The 21,427-nt window shown below is 37.5% G+C and overlaps 2 protein-coding genes across 3 annotated transcripts; both read right to left on the bottom strand.

The window, feature by feature from the left end:
- Window positions 1-440: 440 nt before the first annotated feature.
- LOC111596338 (Krueppel homolog 1) lies at window positions 441-19,632 on the bottom strand. Of its 2 annotated transcripts, none has more exons than XM_023310518.2 (4): window positions 5,587-5,812; window positions 3,531-4,276; window positions 1,320-2,719; window positions 441-1,256 (listed from the first exon to the last, which is right to left on the bottom strand). In XM_023310518.2, exons 1-4 carry the CDS (start codon window positions 5,723-5,725, stop codon window positions 884-886), a joined length of 2,658 nt encoding a protein of 885 aa, XP_023166286.2. In that variant the 5' UTR covers window positions 5,726-5,812; the 3' UTR covers window positions 441-883. The 2 variants fall into 2 exon arrangements, with proteins under 2 accessions (XP_023166286.2, XP_023166287.2); XM_023310519.2 differs by lacking the exon at window positions 5,587-5,812 and adding an exon at window positions 18,868-19,632 and having other exon boundaries at window positions 442-1,256.
- Window positions 6,220-7,065, bottom strand: LOC111596361. Its single transcript, XM_023310558.2, has one exon. The coding sequence runs from the start codon at window positions 6,796-6,798 to the stop codon at window positions 6,220-6,222; it is 579 nt and encodes a 192-aa protein (XP_023166326.2). The 5' UTR covers window positions 6,799-7,065.
- Window positions 19,633-21,427: the final 1,795 nt, after the last annotated feature.

The raw sequence follows: 21,427 nt of genomic DNA, 5'->3' as shown, positions 1-21,427 counted from the left end.
TTTCTTGTTTTTTTTTTTTTGTTATTTTTTTAATTTTATTTTTTGTTGTGTGTTAATTTTTAACTTAATTATGCTTGCTTGCTCTTTGCTTATCAGTTCATTATTCTCCGTATAGTAAAATAGTGTATTGAATTGTTGTGATTTACATTTTAAGTGACTTTTGATGTTTCAAATTTTGTGTTTGTTTTTTTTTAATTTTTTTGTTTTGCTTGTATATAAAATATAAAATGCATATCAAATTGATTTAAGATTTTGTTTGTTTGTTTGGATGATTTACTTAATCATATATAAAGTGATTTTGATGGGCGCGCATTAGTTACATAATTATTTAATTGCATTTATAAATATGTATGTTTAGAATTATTTATATGTATTGTATGTATGTAAATTAATTGTATTTAGTTGCTTTTGCTGCTGCTGCCAATATGGCCTTAATTAGCATAAATAATTAATTGTATTCAATTATGTACGTAACTTATTATTGTTTTTCTTTTCTCTCTTCTCCGGTTGGATTTCATTGTTTCTCAATTCATTTTTCAACTTATTTAAAGAAAAGGAATTGCCACGCCAATCGCTGCAATTGTTAACTTAATCGGAAACATAAATTTAAGAGAAGAAAAAACAAATATTTAACAAAATCCACGTAGTCAAAAAGTATACAATGTAAACGTAATAGGATATTAATTTTCTTATCTTTTCTTTCTTTTTTTTTTTTTGTTTAAAAACATATTTCTTGCTCTTCCTCTTTTGTATAATACTTTTGGCATTTCTCGCTGCTAAATAAAAACGTAAATTATGCAATGCATGCATTATTTTAAAGTAAAACTAATTTCAGTTAGAATTTGTTGAACAGTCTTTATGCTGATTGCCGCTGCCACGCCCACTACGAAGCCTTGGCAAACTGGATGACAGAGCTCATGCGCATCACCTTGGAGCCGGCCGTGCTGCTTGTGGCGCCATCGGCAGCACTCGCTGCTGTTCCGGCTGACTCATTAACAGCTCCTCCGCCCACTCCACTCGCCGCCGCCGCCGCCGCTGCCGCTGCACTGTTGGAGCAGCTGCCGCCGCCATTGTTGACCTCACCCTCATTCATATAATGCTTGCGCTTGCGCAGTGGCAGCGTCATCACGTTGCGATCGGCCATCATTAGGGAATCGCTTTCGGGCGAGGAACTGCGCTCTGGCGACTCGGTGCTGGAGCGCAGTCCAATGGCCGCCTCCACGCGACGCACTATATCCGGATTCTTCAGGGAGGATCTGCAAGTGGACAGGATTGATGGTTAGCAACTATCGTTGAGGCTGCGACCATGGTTTACTTACTCATAGATTGGCACCGGCCGGGCATAGGCCTTGTGCAGTCCATGATGCACCAAATCGCCGCGTTTGAAGTGCTCGATCAGCACGTTCGCCTCGTGGGTGTCATCATAGTTAGCTGCCAGATCGCTGACTAGTAAAGTGGGTTGGGTTGCAACGTGTAGCTGTGGCTGTGGCTGAGGCTGTGGCTGGGGCTGGGACTGTGCCTGTGGCTGCGATGCAGCCGCATGACCGCGTCGCAGCTGCATCATTTGCCAAGCCGCCTGTTGCACATCCTCATCGTTGTCACTGACCTCGTCGTGATCGCGTCTCGCTATGCTTGCCGCTTCGAGCAGCGCTGGATTGATGGATAAGCCGGCTATGGGGGAAGAAGCTGCTGCTGCTGCTGCTGCTGCTGTTGGCTGCAGCTCGACTAAACTGGACGCCGGTTGTGGCTGATAGTAAATAAATTGTGGCTGCTGCTGAGCGGTGGCTGCCGCCGGCTGTTGCATGCTCAGGTCCGTGGGCAAATCCTCCTCCGCATAGCTGGGCAACAGCTGGGCGCTGGACACGCCGCTGTCGCGACTCAATGCATCCGTTGTGGCCAGATATTGCGGCGGTGTGGAGGCCTGACTGCTAGCCGGCGAGTACGTGGATGAGACGGAGCTAGGTGAGAGAGGCGCTGCCGCAGCAGCCACTGCAACTGCAACGGCTTTGGCGCCACGTGGCTGACGTGGCTTCTTAACAGCCGGTGGCGAGCTGGGCGGTGAATTGTTGCTGCTCTCGGAGTTGCTGGCTATGGACGAGGACGAGCCGTTGGCAGCGCCTGTTGCCGAGGCTGCTGCAGCAGCTGCCGCTGCCGCGGCCTCCACCTCATCCTCGGGCAGCTCGTTGGCGTGGCCCTTGATGTGCGCCTCCATCTCCTTCTTGTTCTTGAAGGTCTCGTCGCAAATGGTGCACTTGTAGCACTTGGCGCCATAGTGCTGGACGCGATGCAGCTTGAGCACATGATTGTAGCCGAAGTCACGGAAGCAAATGTCACAATGATAGGGCTTCTCGCCCGTGTGGGTGCGCGAGTGCACCTTCAGCTGCTTGGAGCAGGTGAAGCCCTTGCCGCAGTCCGGCTCCGGGCACTTGTACGGCTTCTCGCCCGTGTGCGTGCGCATATGGATGACCAGCTGGCCGGACTGAATGAACGTCTTCTCGCAGACGGAACACTTGTGCGGCCTTTCGCCCGTATGGATGCGCATGTGCCGATGCAGCTTGCCGGAGTGCTCGAACGCCCTTTCGCACACTTCGCACTTGTACGGCCGCTCCTTGGTGTGGATGCGCCGATGCACCTGCAGATTCTCCTTCACACTGAACAGCTTGTGGCAGAACTCGCACTCAAACGGACGCTCGCCCGTGTGCGTTCTATAGTGGCGAATCTGTAAGAAGAAACAAAATCATTCTTAGATTTGCTCGGTTTTTAAATATTATAATTCCGCATATACAAGTGGAAAATGGGTGAATCAAAGAGTGAAAAACTGTGAAGCAATTCTATCTGTTGGCTTATCTATGCCTCAGAGCGAGACTTGATTAAGGCCAATTTCAACTTCACAAGTGGAAAGTGCGTGAAAGGACTAAGGCCTACTTCTAGTAAGCGTTCCATATCAGAGCTCCTATATAGACACTTCTATTGCTCACGTTATGCCACGCTCAATATTCACAGTTAACCAAGCGACTATATTTCATGCATTTTCCGCAAGTTTTAGTGAATTACTCTAATATATTCGTATCATTCGGAAAGTTCGATTCTAGCAAATTCACCAAAACTTGTGAAAAATGCATGAATTGTGGAAAAAGAGTAGACTTAATACCCAACATTGATTGCTAAGCTGCTCCACTGTAAGTCGACAAATCCACCTTTGCTAGTGGAAACTTTGATGCATTTCCCTTGGGCAAATCCACTTTAAGGCAGAGTTAAGTTAAGTTAACATAAAAACTGTAGCTGCTTAAGCTCTACAATTAGTGTTATCAGTGCCTGTAGCCACTACTTCGCTAGGTAAGACTAATTAGTTATATATTAGCGCTATTTGCACCTTTTTGCTCAGGTAGCACTAATTAGTTATAAGCCACTTCCACAAATGCTATCAGCCAACTCCCACATATAATAATTATATTTTAATGAAGTGTTACGAACTAGTTATAGATCTTGCTCTCCCTCTCCCTCTCCCTCTCCCTCTCTCGCTCACTTACCAATCGTGCTGGCACCGCAAACGTCTTCTGGCACACATTGCACTGATAGGGATCGGCGCCGGCGGCGACATTGGCCAGCGGCTTGATGGTGGGACTCTTTGGTATGCCCAGTGGCAGGCCCGCCTCGTTGAGTTCGATGGGCGGCGTGTTGCCAGCGGAACTGGAACCGGAACCGGTGCTGGAACTCGAACTGCTGCTGGCCAGGCCCGACTTGAGGCCCATGGCAAGATCTGCATTCTTTGCATGCGACTTTGTGTGCGACGTGTGGGCGGATTTGCTGCCAAAGGTCATGCCACACTGTTCGCACTTGAATTGCGGCTTGTTGACGTTCGGTTTGCGGGTCGTGGCAATTTTTGCTTTTGCTGTTGCTGCAGCAGCTGCTGTTGTTGCACCATAGGCTGGTGGCAATTCTGTTTTGATGCGCTGCTGCTGCAGTGTTGTTGTTGTTGCTGCAGCTGCAGTTGTTGTAATACTTTCATGTTGTTGTTGTTGTTGTTGCAGCACCAACTGATAGTTGGCAAGTTGTTGCTGCTGTTGCTGTTGCTGCTGCTGCTGCAATTGTCGCTGCTGTGGCGTCTGCAATACCTCATAGTGTTCGTGCTGTCCGCCAGGTGGCGCAACACTAATACCGCCACCGCCCGTCGCAATGAGTGGCGTCTGCAGACAGAATTGCGTCTGGGCGGGTTGCTCCGTCTTTATGAGCAGCTGATTAGCGGGATAGTAAACCATGTTGGTTGTGGATGAATCTGCAGAAGAAGAAGAGAGAGAGACGAGAAGTTAGTGAGCATTCAAAAATTAATATTTGTAATGTGTCTTAAGACTATTTGACTAAGATATAAAATATTAAAAATTTAAATAAAAATATTTAATGTTTCAAAATATAATATTAAAAATAAACTTATACATAATATTAAAAATAAAATTTTGTTAAAATATTATTCATTTAATTATTTAATTTTTAAAAAAATAATTAACATATTTACAAATATACTTCAAATATAAAATTATAATAAAAAAATACAAAAACTTTAAAAATTAGACATAAAATAAATAAAAATATAATAAAATTATACAAACATAAAAACTTATAAATATAAATAGGACTATTAAAATAAATCTAAAAAATAAATAAAAAAAATCTAAAATAAATAATGAAAAATTTTAAGTATAAATAAATAAAATTTCTAAAAAATAAATTATAAATAAAAACATTCGAAAAAAAATAATAAAAATATTCTAGTTTATATATATGGTATATAAGCTGTTTAAAATACATATTACAATTATTTATATTATAAAATAGCAAATGAAAATATCTGGGAAATCTCTTCCTCTTGAGTCTTAAGAGCAAATCGTAACTTCTTTCGTGTTCATTGAACTTTGAATAGTCAATGCAAGGCATATGACAAGGGTTTTCACACTATCCAGATGGACTTAAGAGAACCACCCCATTTTTTTTTCATTATTTCCTTTGGGTCTTGACAACCTGCATTACGCATTTTCCTTGGAAGAAACAATGCCATGATGAGTAACAACGCAAAAGCCCAAAAGGTAGCCGTGCATACGCTTTTTTGTTAGTTGGGTGGTTGGGAAAACCCATTTAAGGGTGTGGGGGGGCAGCTCCCTTAGCATACAGCGACAGCAATGACATGGGAAAATCCACCCTACTACGAACTACGCAATTTTCTGTTATTGCCGGCCCAAGTTTTCACAAAAGGAAAACGCATAAGCTTGCGGGGTAAACATTTAACGACAGAGTGAGAGAGAGGGAGAGGCAGAGAGTGAGTAGATAGAACTACGCAATAGGGTGTTTCACAAAATTTCCCTAATTTTGGGGGAAATTTTTTAATGTTTTTTTTTTGCATCTTGCAAAGCTCAGTAAACCGGCTTTTTGTAGCGCTCTCTTGATTTGTTATTTTGATAAAACTTCCCCATCCCTCGGCACGCTCCACCACTGCGTATACCAAAACAAAATGGCGCACGCACGATTGGGAGGCGTTTGGGGGCGTTCATAGTTTTTCCGGCATATTTCTTGAACGTTCCTTTGCCCTTTTACCTTTTGCATGTGTTTTCTTCTGCGTCGCTTTGCCCTTAGCTTTGCTTATTTCCAAATCCGTGCCGGACTTATTCAGCACATCCTTGATCCAGTTCGGCTTCGCTGACCAAGTCTTCTTCTCATTGCTTCGTTCAGTCATTTTGCGTTTTGTTCTTTTTGATTTTGAATATAAAATTCTTGCAGCCTTGATGTTACCAAAGTCCAAAGTTCTGTTACAAGCAGTCCATAATTCTAATATATATATATATATTTTTTGTACTTAGAGATCTTTTGTTATTAATATTAATTAGTTTTTTAGGTTTTTTTTTTTGAGGTAGCTTTGTATAAACTTTTCCTTAATAATGCTTTAATATTTAGTAAAAACTTATGTCAGACTCTTTTTTTCATCGATTTTTGTTGTTGTTTTTTTATTTTGAGGTAGTTTAGTTGACAGTTCAGACTCCGCTTGCTTTTTGTGTAAATCAGTCCTGAGTTTTTGTATAAGTCTTAAGTTCTATTTTAAATACTTTTTATAGCTTAATTTTTATTATTGAATATTTTTTTTTATTCTATTATATTTATTAATTTATATATATTTATTTTATATTTTTTTCACTTATTTTTTTTATTGAATTTTCATATTCTTCATCTTCTTTAGACAACAATTTTCATTTTGCGCGTAATTTTTGCCTTGATAACATTTTTCTTTAAGATTTTAATAATTTTCTTCAGATCTTTGGACTGTTGCACTGTTGATGGTTGAAAGTTTTGGGGCTGCTGCTGCTGCTGTTGGTGATGATGTTGCTGGTGATGATGATGATGATGATTGTGTTGGGTTACCAAATGACTGCCTTGACCGGAACACCTTTGCATGCGCATTTTTCTAAATGATCTTAGGATTTCATTCATTGAGAAATCGGTCATTTTCGAGCTCCACTCGTACACACGCACACGCACACACACACATAAAAGACAAGCACACACACGCACGCACACACACACAGAGATAGAGTTAGAGCAGTTGGAGTGCGCAGTTAGTTCACATTGCCGCACGCGAAGTGGTTCGTTTGATGGTGCAGCGGAGACTGGTGGGTGAGTTGCCCGAAAAGTGTGTCGAGAACCCAAACTCCAGACCGAAAAGCAACCACCACCAACAATAACAACAACATGAGCCAAACGTCCCATTGATCTGTGATATGAAGAACAAATTTCCCAAAAGTGCGCGACGCGCATTCAATTGGAAAAGCGAGTTTTTTGAGTGGTTTCTTATTTGAGTTCTGTTTGAAAGGGCAATTCAAGTTGGTACTTTTGAAGGGGGGAAATTTGAGTGAAATTCACTTACTTGAGTCTTGAGTTAGGCGCATAAAAATACCTAATTGGATATTTTGAGTGGGTAATTATTTTAGCTATTTGCCACTTGAGCCACTCTGTTGTGGGAAATTTTTGTATCTAACATTTCTATATGAGTTAAATGTAAAAACTTGAGTGGGAAATTTATGGGTTTCATTGCTAATTGGATTCATTGGACTAAGAATAGTTTTTGAGTTCATTCTAATTTAGAATACAAAGCATAATATATCACATATGACTCATGGCATCGAAATCTAATCATGCTGATAAAGAACGTTTCAACTGAGTCATGCTGAACTTAATACATGGTGTATTACCATATAAAGAGAGTAGATATATTTTTATATATATGCACATTTATGATATTGAAAGTTAATAACAATCATAAAGTTCAAGCAACTAAAATATTATGTTAATTGCGAGCAATATCCCTTGATTAGATTAGCTTCTAGACTGAAACTGGGAACTAGGCCTAACGCAACAGCTTTGAAATAGTAGTGATAGAGTAAAGAGGAGGATTGAAGGTGCATTTCTAGATTGTAGTGTCAAAAATATTATAAGCTACAAATAGCAAATGCTGATTATTAATATACATATATATAATTAAGATTATAAATATATAATAAATTGTGTATAGAAATTAGATGTAGAAAACAATTTATAATACTAAATAAATTAAAATAAATGAAAAATATCTTATAAATAAAAAATGATGTAAACATGCATAAAACAATTAAACAATATTCTTAAGATGTATGCACAAAAACCTAATATATAAGAAAATATAATAAATCAAATATATTTAATAATAAAATATATATTTATTATTTTTTAATTACTTTTCTCTTTAATTCTCTTTCTTTCTTTAATAAATTCTATGTATAGCAATTCTGCTTAAATATCAACTTAACTCAGTTCTCAGAGATCTGAGTCCAAGGAAAAAGAAAACGTTTTTATGATTATTTCCACCTTCGACAACTGAAAATATGAAAAGCGCTAAAAAGCATGAAAAATCCAATGTTAAAAACTAAGAATATTTTTTCTTCTTTTTTTAGTAAGTTCAAAAAACTTTTTCAAGTTTTTGGTTGTTTACACACAGCCAGGTGTGTATGTGTGCGTGTGTTTGTGTTTGTGTTTGTTGGACTCTGCCTCACACAATTCGTTAAACTGGCGCAAAAGTTCATTAACATTCGACACAAAAACTATTTTCGTGTGTCTGTTGAAACGAAAATTAAATACATATAAATATGTATGTAACTGTCTCTGTCTCGCTCTCTCTTTCTTCTGCTCTTCCTCTTTGAAGGTAAGTCCAAAAGAAACAACAAACATTTTGTCTTTTATCTATTTATGAGGTTAAAAGCACGACGAGCGCACACTAAGAGCTCGGTCAATGATCGTTGAGAGATCTATTTGCCCTCCCCCTCTTCAAGCTCGCACTCTACCGCTCCCTATACCTCCACCTCCTGCTCTCTCTCCCTCTCTCTCTCTCTGTCTGTCTCTGGGAAATACTTTATGCACATGTTTCATATGAAATCAGGCTGTTTACCGTTATTTTGTTGGGATAGCTCAGAAATGGAGCGCGACGCAATGCACGCTTTGAAACTGGTCTTGAAAAAAACACAAACGTAGCGCATGCGAGTGAAAGAGAGAGAGAGAGAGTGAGAGAGAGAGAGCGAGATTTGTTTGTTGGATAGATCAGTAAAGTGAAGAACAGTTGTAAAAAGCAAGAGAAGCAGCGAGCAAAGAAAACAGGGTGAGGTTGAGAGATTGGCGCTGAGAAAAGCTGCATTTAGAACATTCGAGAATGAGAGCTTAAATACCTTTATAAAAACTAATGTATAGCTAAAAAAGCTGAACATTTTAAGAAAAGTTTTATTTAACTAATTCCAGATTTATTTAAAAAATGAAACAGTTAAAAATATAATATATATATATATATAATTTAAGAAATAAAACTATTTTTAAAAATATAAATTTAATAATATAAAAGCCAAGCCATTTGGGTCTTATCGAAAGCTCTTGTCAAAAAACTCTTTTACTTTTATCTACATCTACATCTAACAACACATAGAAAATCCACTTAAAATCTAAAATCGCTTTTGAAGCATAAATCAGAAACAAGTCAAGCAATTAGTAAGTGCTTCAACAAATAGCAAGAAACCGAGGCACACACCTCTAGAAAGACAATTTACAAATACATATACATACATACATATACCTATATATATATATTTTTATATATCTACTATAGTCTATGAGTTGTAGCTCCCAACTCGTTGTTATTCATGGTTTTTATTTCTGTTTTTTTTTTTTTTTTTTTTTTTTTGGCAGGTCAACGAACACTTAAATAGACGCAAATTGTAAGCTTTTCTCTCCATTTCGCTGTCTCTTTCTTGCGCTCTATCTGTCTCACCCACTGTGATTTGTTTACGTTATTTGTCTGGCGTATCCATTACAAAAAATCACAAATAAGAACAGTTCTTGCTCTGATAAGACATTCATATATTGCCCATTTGTTTAGTCTGGTCGAATATTGTTTAATACTAAATGAAATTTCTGTTGCGGAAATTTTGAAAAGTAAAATAAAAAACTAAACGAGCGATAAGATATTGATAAGAGACAGAAGCGTGCGACATGTTATTTAAGAAAGAAACGCGTGATTGGGAATTTGGCCTAGCTTATGTTTATGGAAATTCCCAGAAAAGCCAATATATATTTTGATTATACGACAATTCAGAAGAAAAATGTAAAAAAAGTCCATTTGCAATCAAAAGAAAAAGTGAAATGTTAGAAATAGGTTCTATTCCATGGAAGAAAATATAAATAAAATGCCGTTTTATCAGGAGCCAAATTCAAACTAAAAACTGCTGTGATTTCTTATTGGGATTGGTGTTTTCAATTGGAACGGTGCTTTTGCCAGTCTCTTTATAATTTATAATAATTAAATTTTTGCTAAATCTGGTATAATTGAGTATTTGCACACATGTAATCAAGCCTTTCACCTGAAGGATTTGCCCTTCCACACACAAAAAAATTGCGAAGGTCTAGACGATGAGATTAAACAGAAACGTCAGAGCAAAGGACACCAACACAAGCACGCAGATACACACACACACAGACACAGATACATTCATAGGCATGTCTATTTATTGCCCATGTATGCGTGCGTACATACCTTTGTGTAAGCGAATGACGGACATAGGCAAGAGGAGAGAGGGTAAAAATCCAACAAATTATACACACACACACGCGCACATTCAAACACATAGCGGTTGGCCTAGGTCAAAACGACGCGACGCGACGTTTTGAGCGCTGAGCGCGTTCTAATAGACAGCAGACGGGGGTGGGTAGGCCGTCTATGAACGGCGCGTGTGCAAATTAATATAATAACTTTAATATTCCATTTCTCATAACAGCATGACTCTACACTTTTCCAATAGATAATCGAAAAACTGACACCAGTTGTCATTGTAATTACAATCTTTATAATATTTACATACATACATACATATATAGATTTATGTTGCTTTTTGCGATAGTTTGGTGAAATTAAATATTTTCATGTCAAGGTAGAAGGCGAAAGGAAATCAAGGCTGTCAGCAAAAACAACCCTCACAATTTTCACTTTCGCAATGGCAATGGCAGCAGCCCCATGTGCAAGCGGTTCCCTTTCAATTGACAGCCTCGCTTTCCAGTCACCTTCCCATCCGCCCACTGTTCAGCCTGCAATCAGTAGCAAGAACAACAACAAACACACAACGTGCTTACTCACTGCACAAACGAGCTCACACAAGCAGACACACGCACAGTTGCGCATTGCTGCTGGCTGAGGCTGTTGAAAACTTATGCACAGCCTCCTTACGGCCGCATACACAGAACCAATGTAAAAACGCCAGCCACCAGGCAATGTGCTGTCGAAAACACTTGCACGCCCTCCACGTGTAGTTCAAGTTCATGACAAAACGACGAACGAAGCACACGAGCGATATGCAGGCGAGAGAGTGTGAGAGAACGCTGTGCGCGGAGTGTGAGATTGAATTGCTGCCGCTGCTCTTGTGTGTTGTCTGCAGCTGACGTTAGCGTCGCGTCGACGTCGTTGTTGCTGTCGACGCTTACAGCGCCGTGCAGTTTTCTACTAGGGTGTTCTTCTATGTGCATGCCTATGTGTGTGTGTGAGCGTTGCAAAATTTGCATTGCATACTTTTTTAAAGAGCTTGTTAAATAATCTAGAATAGTGCATATGCTAGGCATTTTTTGTTGATTTCAGTTACAAAATGACAAAATTTCATTTACATTTTGATAGCTCAGCGCAAGTCCAAGCGGCGACAAAGCAACCTCATTCCGCGCTCGCCATCCAGAAGGGTCAACAACCTTACGGAAAGCTCATGACGATAATACATTTTGTATTTTCGTATGTATTTTCGAAAAATGTAAAGAAAAGAAATCCGAAAACAAAGTGAACATGTTTACACACACACAAAAATGTATATGTGTATACAGACATGTGTGTGTGTGTTTGTAAAAAGAAATGTGAAGCTTCCAGTCAGAGTCGAAATTTCAGCTGCTGCTGCTGCCAAACTGGGGGATCGTGTTGTTTTTTCGTTTTGTCGCCGGGATCGCCGCAACAAAAAAACAACAACCACACTCAATACACAAAAATTTGTGAAAACCTCAAAATAAATACATGCACACACACTCACACACACATGCATACAATGAATAATTCGATACCGAAAAAAAGAGGCGGCATGCACAAGTGTTTTTTTTTCTTTCGCCGTTTTTTTTAACGTGCCGAATTTAATTTCTTCTTTGTTCGCTGCAGCAAAAAAGGGTAAATGAGAGATGGGAAGAGCGAGAGAGAGAAAGAGAGAGCGAAGGAAAGATATTGTAGCAGACATATTGAATTTGCATTTCGCATTATTGTTGTTAAATAATTTAATTAAATGTATATTTATGACTTAAGAAAAACAAAAAATACATTAAAAAATTTTAAGCGAGGTGTGGTTCTAGAATTTGGTTTACACAGTAAAAAAGAAACAAGTTTTAAAGTGTGTAAATAAGCATGTGACGTTTGTATATATGTATAAGAGATGTACATATATATGTATGTATGTAAAAGAGAGAGGAGCAGAGGTAGAGTGAAGGGGCCCGAACTTCCGCTAATGAAAATAACATTATGATCAAATTTTCGAAGGCGTTGCGGCTGGGTGTGTTGTATATAAGAGAGGTTTGTCAATAATTTAAGATAATTTAATATACAATTTAATAACAATTAAGAATAAATTGTATTCTTATTTATGTAAACGTGTTCTCAAATGCCTTTGCGTCAATGCAAGATCCTGTAGATACATATATAAGTAAATACCTGCTTGTTTGCTGTAGCAGTATATGTACATACAAACATACATACATACTTATATTATACTACTTTTTTTTGGCAAAACTCGTTTGGCAGGTTGTTTGACAACTAACCCTCGCAAAAAAGCTTGAGAGCAAATTGTATTTTTTATTAGAATCTGTGAGTTGGTAAAGGGCAAAAGCTTTTAAAAATATCGCTTACACATTACTGACCAAGCCTAAGACCATAACTGTTTATGCATGCTTTATCTAGCTGTTGATCGAGCATAAGAACACAAAAAGCTATTCTAAAGTTTGCAAATGTTAATTGCATTAGACAGAGACAGCAGTAAGCAGCACACAGTACACAGCTGCGCCTTGAACTTGAATTTGAGCAGCAGCGGCAGTAGCAGCAGCAGCGACTGTGACGGCGACTGCGATGTGGCCTTCAAATGAAGTTCGGTACAGCGAGCAAATTGAAAATTAAATGCGCATAACAAACGCAAGTCTGTTGAAGAGAGCCAGCTATAGTGCTCGAGAGAGGGTGTGAGGCAAGAGTGAGAGTGAGAGTCGGAGAGCTTGTGCAATGCAGCCGCGTACAGCCAAACGGCTGCGTCAAAAAGCAACGACGCCGCTGCAACTGTCCTTGAACTTGGCAAATATTTTTTTTGCTTTTGCAGTTTTGTTGTTTGGCCAAACGAAGGACAGCAGCACTTGCACATGCACACATGCACGAACACACACACTGAGTGGCAGAGAGCGCATGCAAAAGCAGCGTCCACCATTTGCTTTATTAATGTGCAGCAACGTTGACGTTAGCAGCGAAGCCGACTGCAACGCCAGTGCATGCATACGGCTTCAAATGCTGCGCTGCCCATAGGCCTGCTCTCTGTGTGAGTATCGATACAGTCTGCCTATAAGAATTATTTAAAATGGCGGCCTTCAATTGAAAGCAAGGATTTTATGAACAGTCAAGGTTAAAAGTTATTGGCATTGTAAGTATAATAGAAATGTACATTAAAGTCAAATTAAATTGGGAAAAAATAAAATATTCTTATATATAGATGCCGGAAATTCAATACAAATATTTATAAAAGTTTAAGAAATAAAAAACTTGTTAAAATTTTAAGAGATAAGCTATGAATATTTGTATTTTTAGATTTTCTTTTCCACAGCATTTGCAATATTCTAATCATGAATACATAGTACATACATACATATGTACAGATGAGCTTATATATACGTATATTGCTTGTATAAGACTTCGATATGTATAAGACTTTATATTGAGCATCATTGGATCTTGAAAGGGGAAGTTTTTGATAGTGACAAAACAGTTTTATGCGCCGTTACTAAGCGACAAAAACAAAAAATGAACAAATCAGCGATTTCACAATTCTCAAAAAAATAAATAATGAAAAAACCTGACCACAGAGCACAAAAAAAAACAAACACTATGAATCAAGAGAATGACGGGGACAACAGCTCACATCATTTAGTCAGAATTGGCAATTAGAACAAAGAACTAAACATATGAACGTTTTGACCGAATGTAGGTGTGACTGTGTGCGTGTGTGTGTGTATGTAAGCCTTATATAGACCGATCAAATATGTATAGACATAGACAATACATGAGCAAAATTGTTAACCAAGGTCAACAAAAAACTTTTTATATAGAAAATTATTTGGCGAAAATAAATAAAACATTGACTTCAAATAGCGGTTATCTATATGTATATACATATATATTTATATATCTATATTTATACAGTATCATGGATAAACAAAAATACTGCGAAAAGAACTTTCAAGAACGTTAAAAGTAACAAAAACAAACAATCTAACAAGCACGTTATGAAAACCTACAATTGAGCTTTAAAGGCGACTAGAGGCTACCCTGTAAGCAACTAGGTATGTGGCAGCTATGTTCCAATATTAGCTATAATAATCGATATGTATTGTTATCGATATATTTGTAGTCTCTATATATGTTTATAGTCTTTCAGTGAGTTTAGTATGTAAGCGAATATGCCCTATACGCCAAGCATTAGGGTATACCAAATATGGCGGATCGTGCCGGCCGGAGGGTAGCGTGCGCATATACACACACACACACACACACTCATTGTATATATAGCACAAATATAAGGCAGCACACACACACACACACTCATTGTATATATAGCACAAATATAAGGCAGCACACACACACACATAGAGAAGCAGACGTAAGCAAACGTAGCTTTTACGCATGTCTGCGAACCGGCTTTTCGCATTAGAATCATTTTTTAGCCCGAAATGTATCCGTCAGATACTCAACTGAATATTTGAGTAGCTGAGTCTGTGTGCGTGTTGCAATACAAAATATAATGGGGTAGGCAAAGGGTTGCCAAAGACCATATTCGCCAAAAACTAAAGGAAAAAGAACAAATTATATCTCATTTCTGATTCCCATTCCCATTCGCGTTTCTCCTCCCATTCTCATTCATGTGACCGAACAATTTTGACATTTTTGATAAGAAACAAGTTTATGAATTAACTGTAAAGCTCTTCAACTAATGGAATTTTGCGAAAAGATCGCAGTGAAAACGCAAAGTCTGTTTGACTGATAAGCCACAACGAAATGGAATTTTTATGCTATTTATTTTTTTATTATTTATATTTATTTGATTGGGCCCTAAAATTTCGCTTTCAATGCAAACTGAACGAGGCAAAAAGCGGGAACATTTTGTTGGCTTGGCACTTGAGAAGCCAGCGTCTTACCTCTTCTGTCCCTCTTCTTCTTGCTGCGTGTGCTTAAGAAATTTCCTCATAATGTGAGAATCAATAGATTTTATTTATTGTTCTTCTTATTCATTTTGGCGATATCTCAAAGCTACTTAGAATTGCTGTTTATAGAGAAGACAAGTGCTCTAGTCGGGGGCGCCCAACTATGGTATGATAATGGTAATGATAGCAAATTGTGTTTCCAGAAATTTAAATGAAATACGATTCGGGATTCACATGAATTTGTTGAGAGACATTGCGATTAAAGTTGTTAAAAGGAAATGAGTTTTAGACTGTATTTTATACATATTATGCATGTACATATATGACATTTCCATAATGCCCAAATTCACTTCACTGAGCAGTGAAATATCATGTATATATATAGGAAATATATTTCATTTCATATCTCACTTGAGTGAAATTTATAAATTCTTATATACAAACATATACATTATACAAAATCAAACAGGGAAGTAAATTTGAAGTAATCTGATTAAAATTAAAAATTCTTTTTCAATCTCTCTTTCTCCGTCTACCTCTCCCGCTCTCCTGCTCTCTCTTTCTCTTCCCTACTCTTACGCTTCGTAATCGCTCAATCAATTGTGGCTTTATGAGCACGACGATTCGCTGCCATTCATAAAAAGCAGCTAAGCAGACGCATGAAGATACATTCAAATAGCGCATCGATAAGCAAAAGCTGGCCATAGTCGCTGATAACAACAGGTGTGTGGTGGAACGTGAATGAACGCAGCTAGCACAGCGGAGCAAAGTTGAAAAGTTGAAAGCGGCCCCAACACCTACGTAAATCAACTGTCAAATCGGTTCTTTTCCGATAGCGATAACACGATAACAGCAACAGCTACATTCAGTACTTTAGTCGCGCTTTTATTTTTTTTATAACTTAACAGTTAGACGCTGTTTGCTGTTTGCGCCGCATCAGTACAATTTCCTGTGAACATAAATACCCCAAATATCAATTTCCAAGATTAGTTTGCTATTTGGAATTGTTGTTGACGCTATTACTGACCTTCAGGCACAAAATTAGCAAATAGATAAAATACGAAAATACTTTAGCAAAAAAAATTATAGGAATTAGAATTTAGAAAGCTTCTCGGAGTGAACAATAACTCTTTTATTGTCTGTATAATTTTGGGCAAAGATTGATTGAAAATATAATTACATAACGTTTATCAAAGTAAATTTATAACGGCAAATAAAGCTGTTGATTAATCTTCAAATATAAGTGATTTTTATACCCTGATCCCATTAAAAATGGGAAATCAGGGTATAATGGTTTTGTGCAAATGTATGTAACAGGCAGAAGGAGGCGTGGCAGACCCCATAAAGTATATATATTCTTGATCAGGACGACAAGCCGAGTCGATTGAGCCCTGTCCGTCTGTCTGTCTGTCCGTCTGTCCGTCTGTCCGTCTGTCCGTCTGTCCGTCTGTCCGTCTGTCCGTATGTGTGAACGCGTGGATCTCAGCATCTATAAGAGCTAGAGACTTGAAATTTTTTTTGTAGGTCCGTGTATAGCACGCGCAGGTCAAGTTTGTTTCAAATATTCGATAACTATTCGCATTTAATTGTTATCGAATAAAAACATTATTGAAATGCAGTAAATAAATTATATCTCGAACGTCTTAAGAGCTAGAGCCTCCAAATTTTGTATTTAGTGTTATGTATATTTTATGCAATTTTGATTTTTGTTGGATTTTGGATACCGGCTCCAAATTCCCCCAAATTCTTAGAATTTAAGTTTAGTTGGAACTAGGGCCATTATGTGAAGGCGTTTGCATCTCAACCAAGCCAATAGGATATGTAGATCATATGCTGAAAATTTCATTAAAATCCATTAAGTAAAACAGAAGTTATTAAACAAAACGTTTGGCCAATTTGCAAAAGCACATGTCAGCAGCGCCACGCGCACGCATTTTTCCTATGCGTGTGCACACATACATTCAAATGCGTGTATACTTTTCTATTCCAAGAATTGAAATTGCGATTGAATTGTGCTGAATTATTAGCTGCTACTTATGTTCAAATTTGCAACAGCTCGCGTAAGAAGGGCAGTGGCTGCGTTGGTAGAGGCACCTCTCGGATGCAGCTTGGTCCGGGTTCGAGACCAGAGGAGATGAAATGTTTTTTATTGTTTTATATTATTTATTTATTTTTTTTTTTTAGTTATGAAGTGGCGGTGTTGGTAGAGTTTGTGCACGTTGCGCAAATAATCCGGGTTCGAATCCTGGTCTCGCAATGTCGATTTTTATTTGTTTTCTTTTTTTTTTAATACTCGATACAAACTACGGAAAATATTACAAAACTCAAAGGACTGGGATCAGGGTATCTCCTAGTCGGGCACCCCGACTAGAGCTTTCTTACTTGTTTAAATCAATTTTTGGTATAAATATTTGGCTACATTTGTTAAATACAATTGCTATCTGTAAATTAAAAAAAAAATTAAGTTTTCAAAAATGTTTGAGAATTGAAATGCTGAAAAATTTTTTTTAAATGAAAATAATTATCAAAAAATTTAATTCTTAAGAATATTTCTTTTTTAAATTATATTATTTATTTTAATTTTATTATTTATTATTTATTTTTGTTTTCTAAAAATTTTCTGAGTTTAGCAACTGTTTTTGAAATATTAGAGAATTTACTGAAAAACAAATAAAATAATTTTGAAGAATTTTAAAGAATTCAAAACAAATACCTAATTCAATTTTAAATATAAATGTTAAGCCAAATATTTATATTATATTTGAACATTTTTTATAAAACTTTTCAAAATCTAAAAAATTCTTGAACAGTGAAAGACAAGATAATTCACTAGATTAGAACAAGTTGAAGACTTGAGTTGATATATTTATAAGCATATATTATATATATATAAAAATAGAATTTTTCAAATATATTTGAATTGAGTTTTAAATCTTTTGCAATTATCTCAAGTACGAATAAATCTCAGAAAAAGTTCTTCCTAGAATCTTCATTCGGACAGTCTATCTATCTATGTTCAGTTCTGTCTATGTTTCGGCACTGACCAACTCATATTGATAGTAAATAAGCTTTTGCGGCTACTGACAAACTGTATCTATGGCATTATCAGTAATTAGCGAACATAAAGTATCGTGTGATCCTTCTTTATTATGTATTCCCAGAGTGTGGGTGACTCATGCCAGTGCAGTTCATGAGTCACATTGTTTTAGGAAACCCCTTTGCTATAGATTGGGGGCAACACGATTGATCATTATCAAAAACCATTTGAAATAAGTCTATAAGACCCATTGGACTGGGATGATATAGGTGACTCAAGGGCCCCCCAGGGTTGAGTCATCAGGAATCTAGTTGAGATAGGCTATTTGATGGGTGGGAGTCAGTGGTAGTCAGTTTTTTACTATAAGTCTATGAATCTAATCATTAACAGATAAATTTAACATCATGATGAAACTGACATTAATTTTTGCATATCATGGGGCGTATGCGCAATTTCAGCTTGAATACTATTTAAATTTAGTTAGGATTTCGTGTTTATAAGTGGAATACGTATTATAAACATATAGATTATATATTTCTAGAAGCGTCATACTAGAAATGTTCTAATATTGTGAAATTTTGGGTTGCTCATCAAACTATATAATATATATATTGAGTATACGTGACTTAAATATTATTTTATATAAAATTAATATTTTCTTTAATATAACAACAAAATAATCTAATAAATAAATTATTATCTTTCTTTATTTAGTTATTAATTTTTTATAATTTATATTTGTGTTTTTTCATATTTATATATATGTATTTTATTTAATAAAATAATTTTTTTTTTCTAATAGAACTTACCATATATTAAAAGAAAATCCACCATAAAATATTGACAGTATATTCCTTGCGGCTGCCGAAATTATTCCCAAAAGTGCAAATCAAAATTGTCGCTTGATCGGAGATCGTTTTATTGAGATATATTTGCACGAAGAGTGTACTGTTATTTTGCTGTTGCTATTTATTTTTGATTTTGTTAAAAACACTTGTTGTCGCGCGAGTTGACGGGCGGCAAGTGTTTTGTAGAACTTTTTCACTGTTGCGCACTCAAGGCGAGGCATGAACAAAATAATCGCCGCGGAACGTTAATCGAAAGCGTTGCCTCTCTCTCACTCTCTTACTTTTGCTGCTGCTTTAAAGGCGCATAACAAGTCTGCACTTGTCGCTCGGCAAATTACCAAATTCTGTTTTGAGCGTGAACGTGTGTGTGTATGCGTACGTCCGTTAGAATCAGAACTAAGTTACGCGAGGCAACAGCGCTGACTGAGCGAACGCAACGATCGTCGCTGTCTGATATTAAAAACTGTATAAGAATTGAGCAGCAGCAGCAGGCAGCTGAGCTGAGCAGCAGCGCAGTTGACGCAGCCAAAGGTTGACTGTTCTTAATCGTTGTGTGAGCGAGAGCGAGAGCGCGAGCGCGAGCAAGCGAACCGTATATTCGTGTGAGTGTGTGTGTGGGTGTGACGCTGCCTTAGCTTTGGCGACGTTTTGCTGCTAACGTCTAATTTGTTTTCTTTATTTATTTTCATATATATTTTCAAGTTTAATTTGCGCTCGTTGTTGTTGTTGTTGCTGCTGTGGCGAATTTCCGTATCAAACGCTCACACATACATATGCATGGGTGTGTGTGTTATTTATAATCTTTGCTGTTTTTAAGCATTTGCATGGGTATTTGTAGCTGCCCAGCACTATGATTGCTGCTGTTGTTGTTTTTGCTGCTCTGCTATTAGCGTTTTGCTGTTGCGCACATTCACACGCCACTATAAACAATATTGACCTAGGTTATACATATACTATATATGCCTACACATATACATACACACGCAAACTTTAGTATTTCTGATTCTTATACTTCACTCAGTTGTTGTAAGAATTTAATTGGTTTTTTCGCTAGGTTATATTATAAGCAATATTCTTGATACACTTTTTGCATTGATTAATCTACATATATTTAATATTTATATAAATTTATATATTCGTTATCAGTCTTTTGTTAAACAAACAATTTACCGTTCATACGTAAAAAACACAAATTGATTTAAGAATTGCACTTTTTGTTGTTGTTGTTGTTAAAGAAAACACTAAAAGGATTTGCTAAGTTTTAGTTTTAATTATTAAAACTAAACAATAAGGCAAAGGAGATCAAATAACGTTGATTATTATATTATTCGTTTTTGTTGTTGTTGTTCTGTTGGACTATTTAAACAGCAGCTTTTTGCTTTGTCAAAAGCTTTCTAATACTATTGAAAGTTCTTTAAAGAACAGAAAACGCTGCCGTTTGCCGTGTTGACGCGTCGCCAGCTCGCTGAGAAATACGAAATGGCGGCCAGCGCTCAAAATTTGCCGAGAACACGCTGGCAGCGCCGCTAGCAGCGAGCAGCGGGCAGCGACGCAGCTGTGGCAGCGCAGCTGTGACGCTAGTATTGAATGGCAGCAGCGACTGCGACTGCGGCAGTGGCAGTGGCAGCGTCAACTGAAGAATGAAAGCGCTGCGTTTGCAAGTGTGAGTATGTGTGTGTTGGTGTGGCTGTGCCTGCGTGCGTAAGCCGGCATTTGAGACAGCAGCTGCTGCTGCCGCTGCCTCTAACGCATGTAGACAATGTACATTCAAAAGCTGAGGCTGTTTTTTTTGCAGCCGCAATGGCGTGCTGCTGCTGCTGCTGTTATTTTCGGCAATTGCTTTTGTTGTGTTGGCGTTAGCGTCGACAGCGACGCGTTCCGACGACAAACGCGCTCAACTTACTCAATAAAATTTTTATTATGATATCTACGCTTACGAATATAATTCGTACGGCTGTTCAATTTGCATTGTTGTTGTTGCTACCACCGCTACTGTTGTTGTTGGTGGTGGTGGTGATTTGCTTTCGGTTCTTATCGCCGTTGCTGTAGCGGTTGTTGTTGTTGTTTTTCTCTCTTCTTCATGTATTTGGTCAGTTGTTTTTTCACCGTATTTTCGCAGCTTTTTTGCTGCTGCTTGTGACGTATGCTTCTGCATATACTGTAGTACATATGTATGCGTGTATATGTGAGTGTATGCGTGTGTATGGGCTCAATTTGTGATTTGTTAGCATGAATCGAAATATTTACAATGCTTTCGTCAACATCGTAGATAACTAAAGATTAAAGCTCATCTGATACAAAGTGCAAATCGCAATAAAATTGACATAGGCCATATAAAACACGAACTTTGTAGCGCTATTTACCTGAGTTTCGCATTAAACAAGCGATAAACAATTAAATTTATTTTTGTAATAAAACATTGCTTTCATAACTTGTCGCATTCCCCTAGCGCATGGAGAAGAACAATGCAATATCTTAATCAAGTCAATGCCCTCCCCTCCAAAATGTTATAGCCAATGTC

Source organism: Drosophila hydei, unplaced genomic scaffold (genome assembly GCF_003285905.1).
Source record: "Drosophila hydei strain 15085-1641.00,03,60 unplaced genomic scaffold, DhydRS2 tig00008116-arrow-pilon, whole genome shotgun sequence".
NCBI classification, from domain to species: Eukaryota; Metazoa; Arthropoda; class Insecta; order Diptera; family Drosophilidae; genus Drosophila; species Drosophila hydei.
The sequence above is the reverse complement of the archived record's forward strand: the minus strand, read 5'-3'. Positions and strand labels throughout refer to the sequence as shown.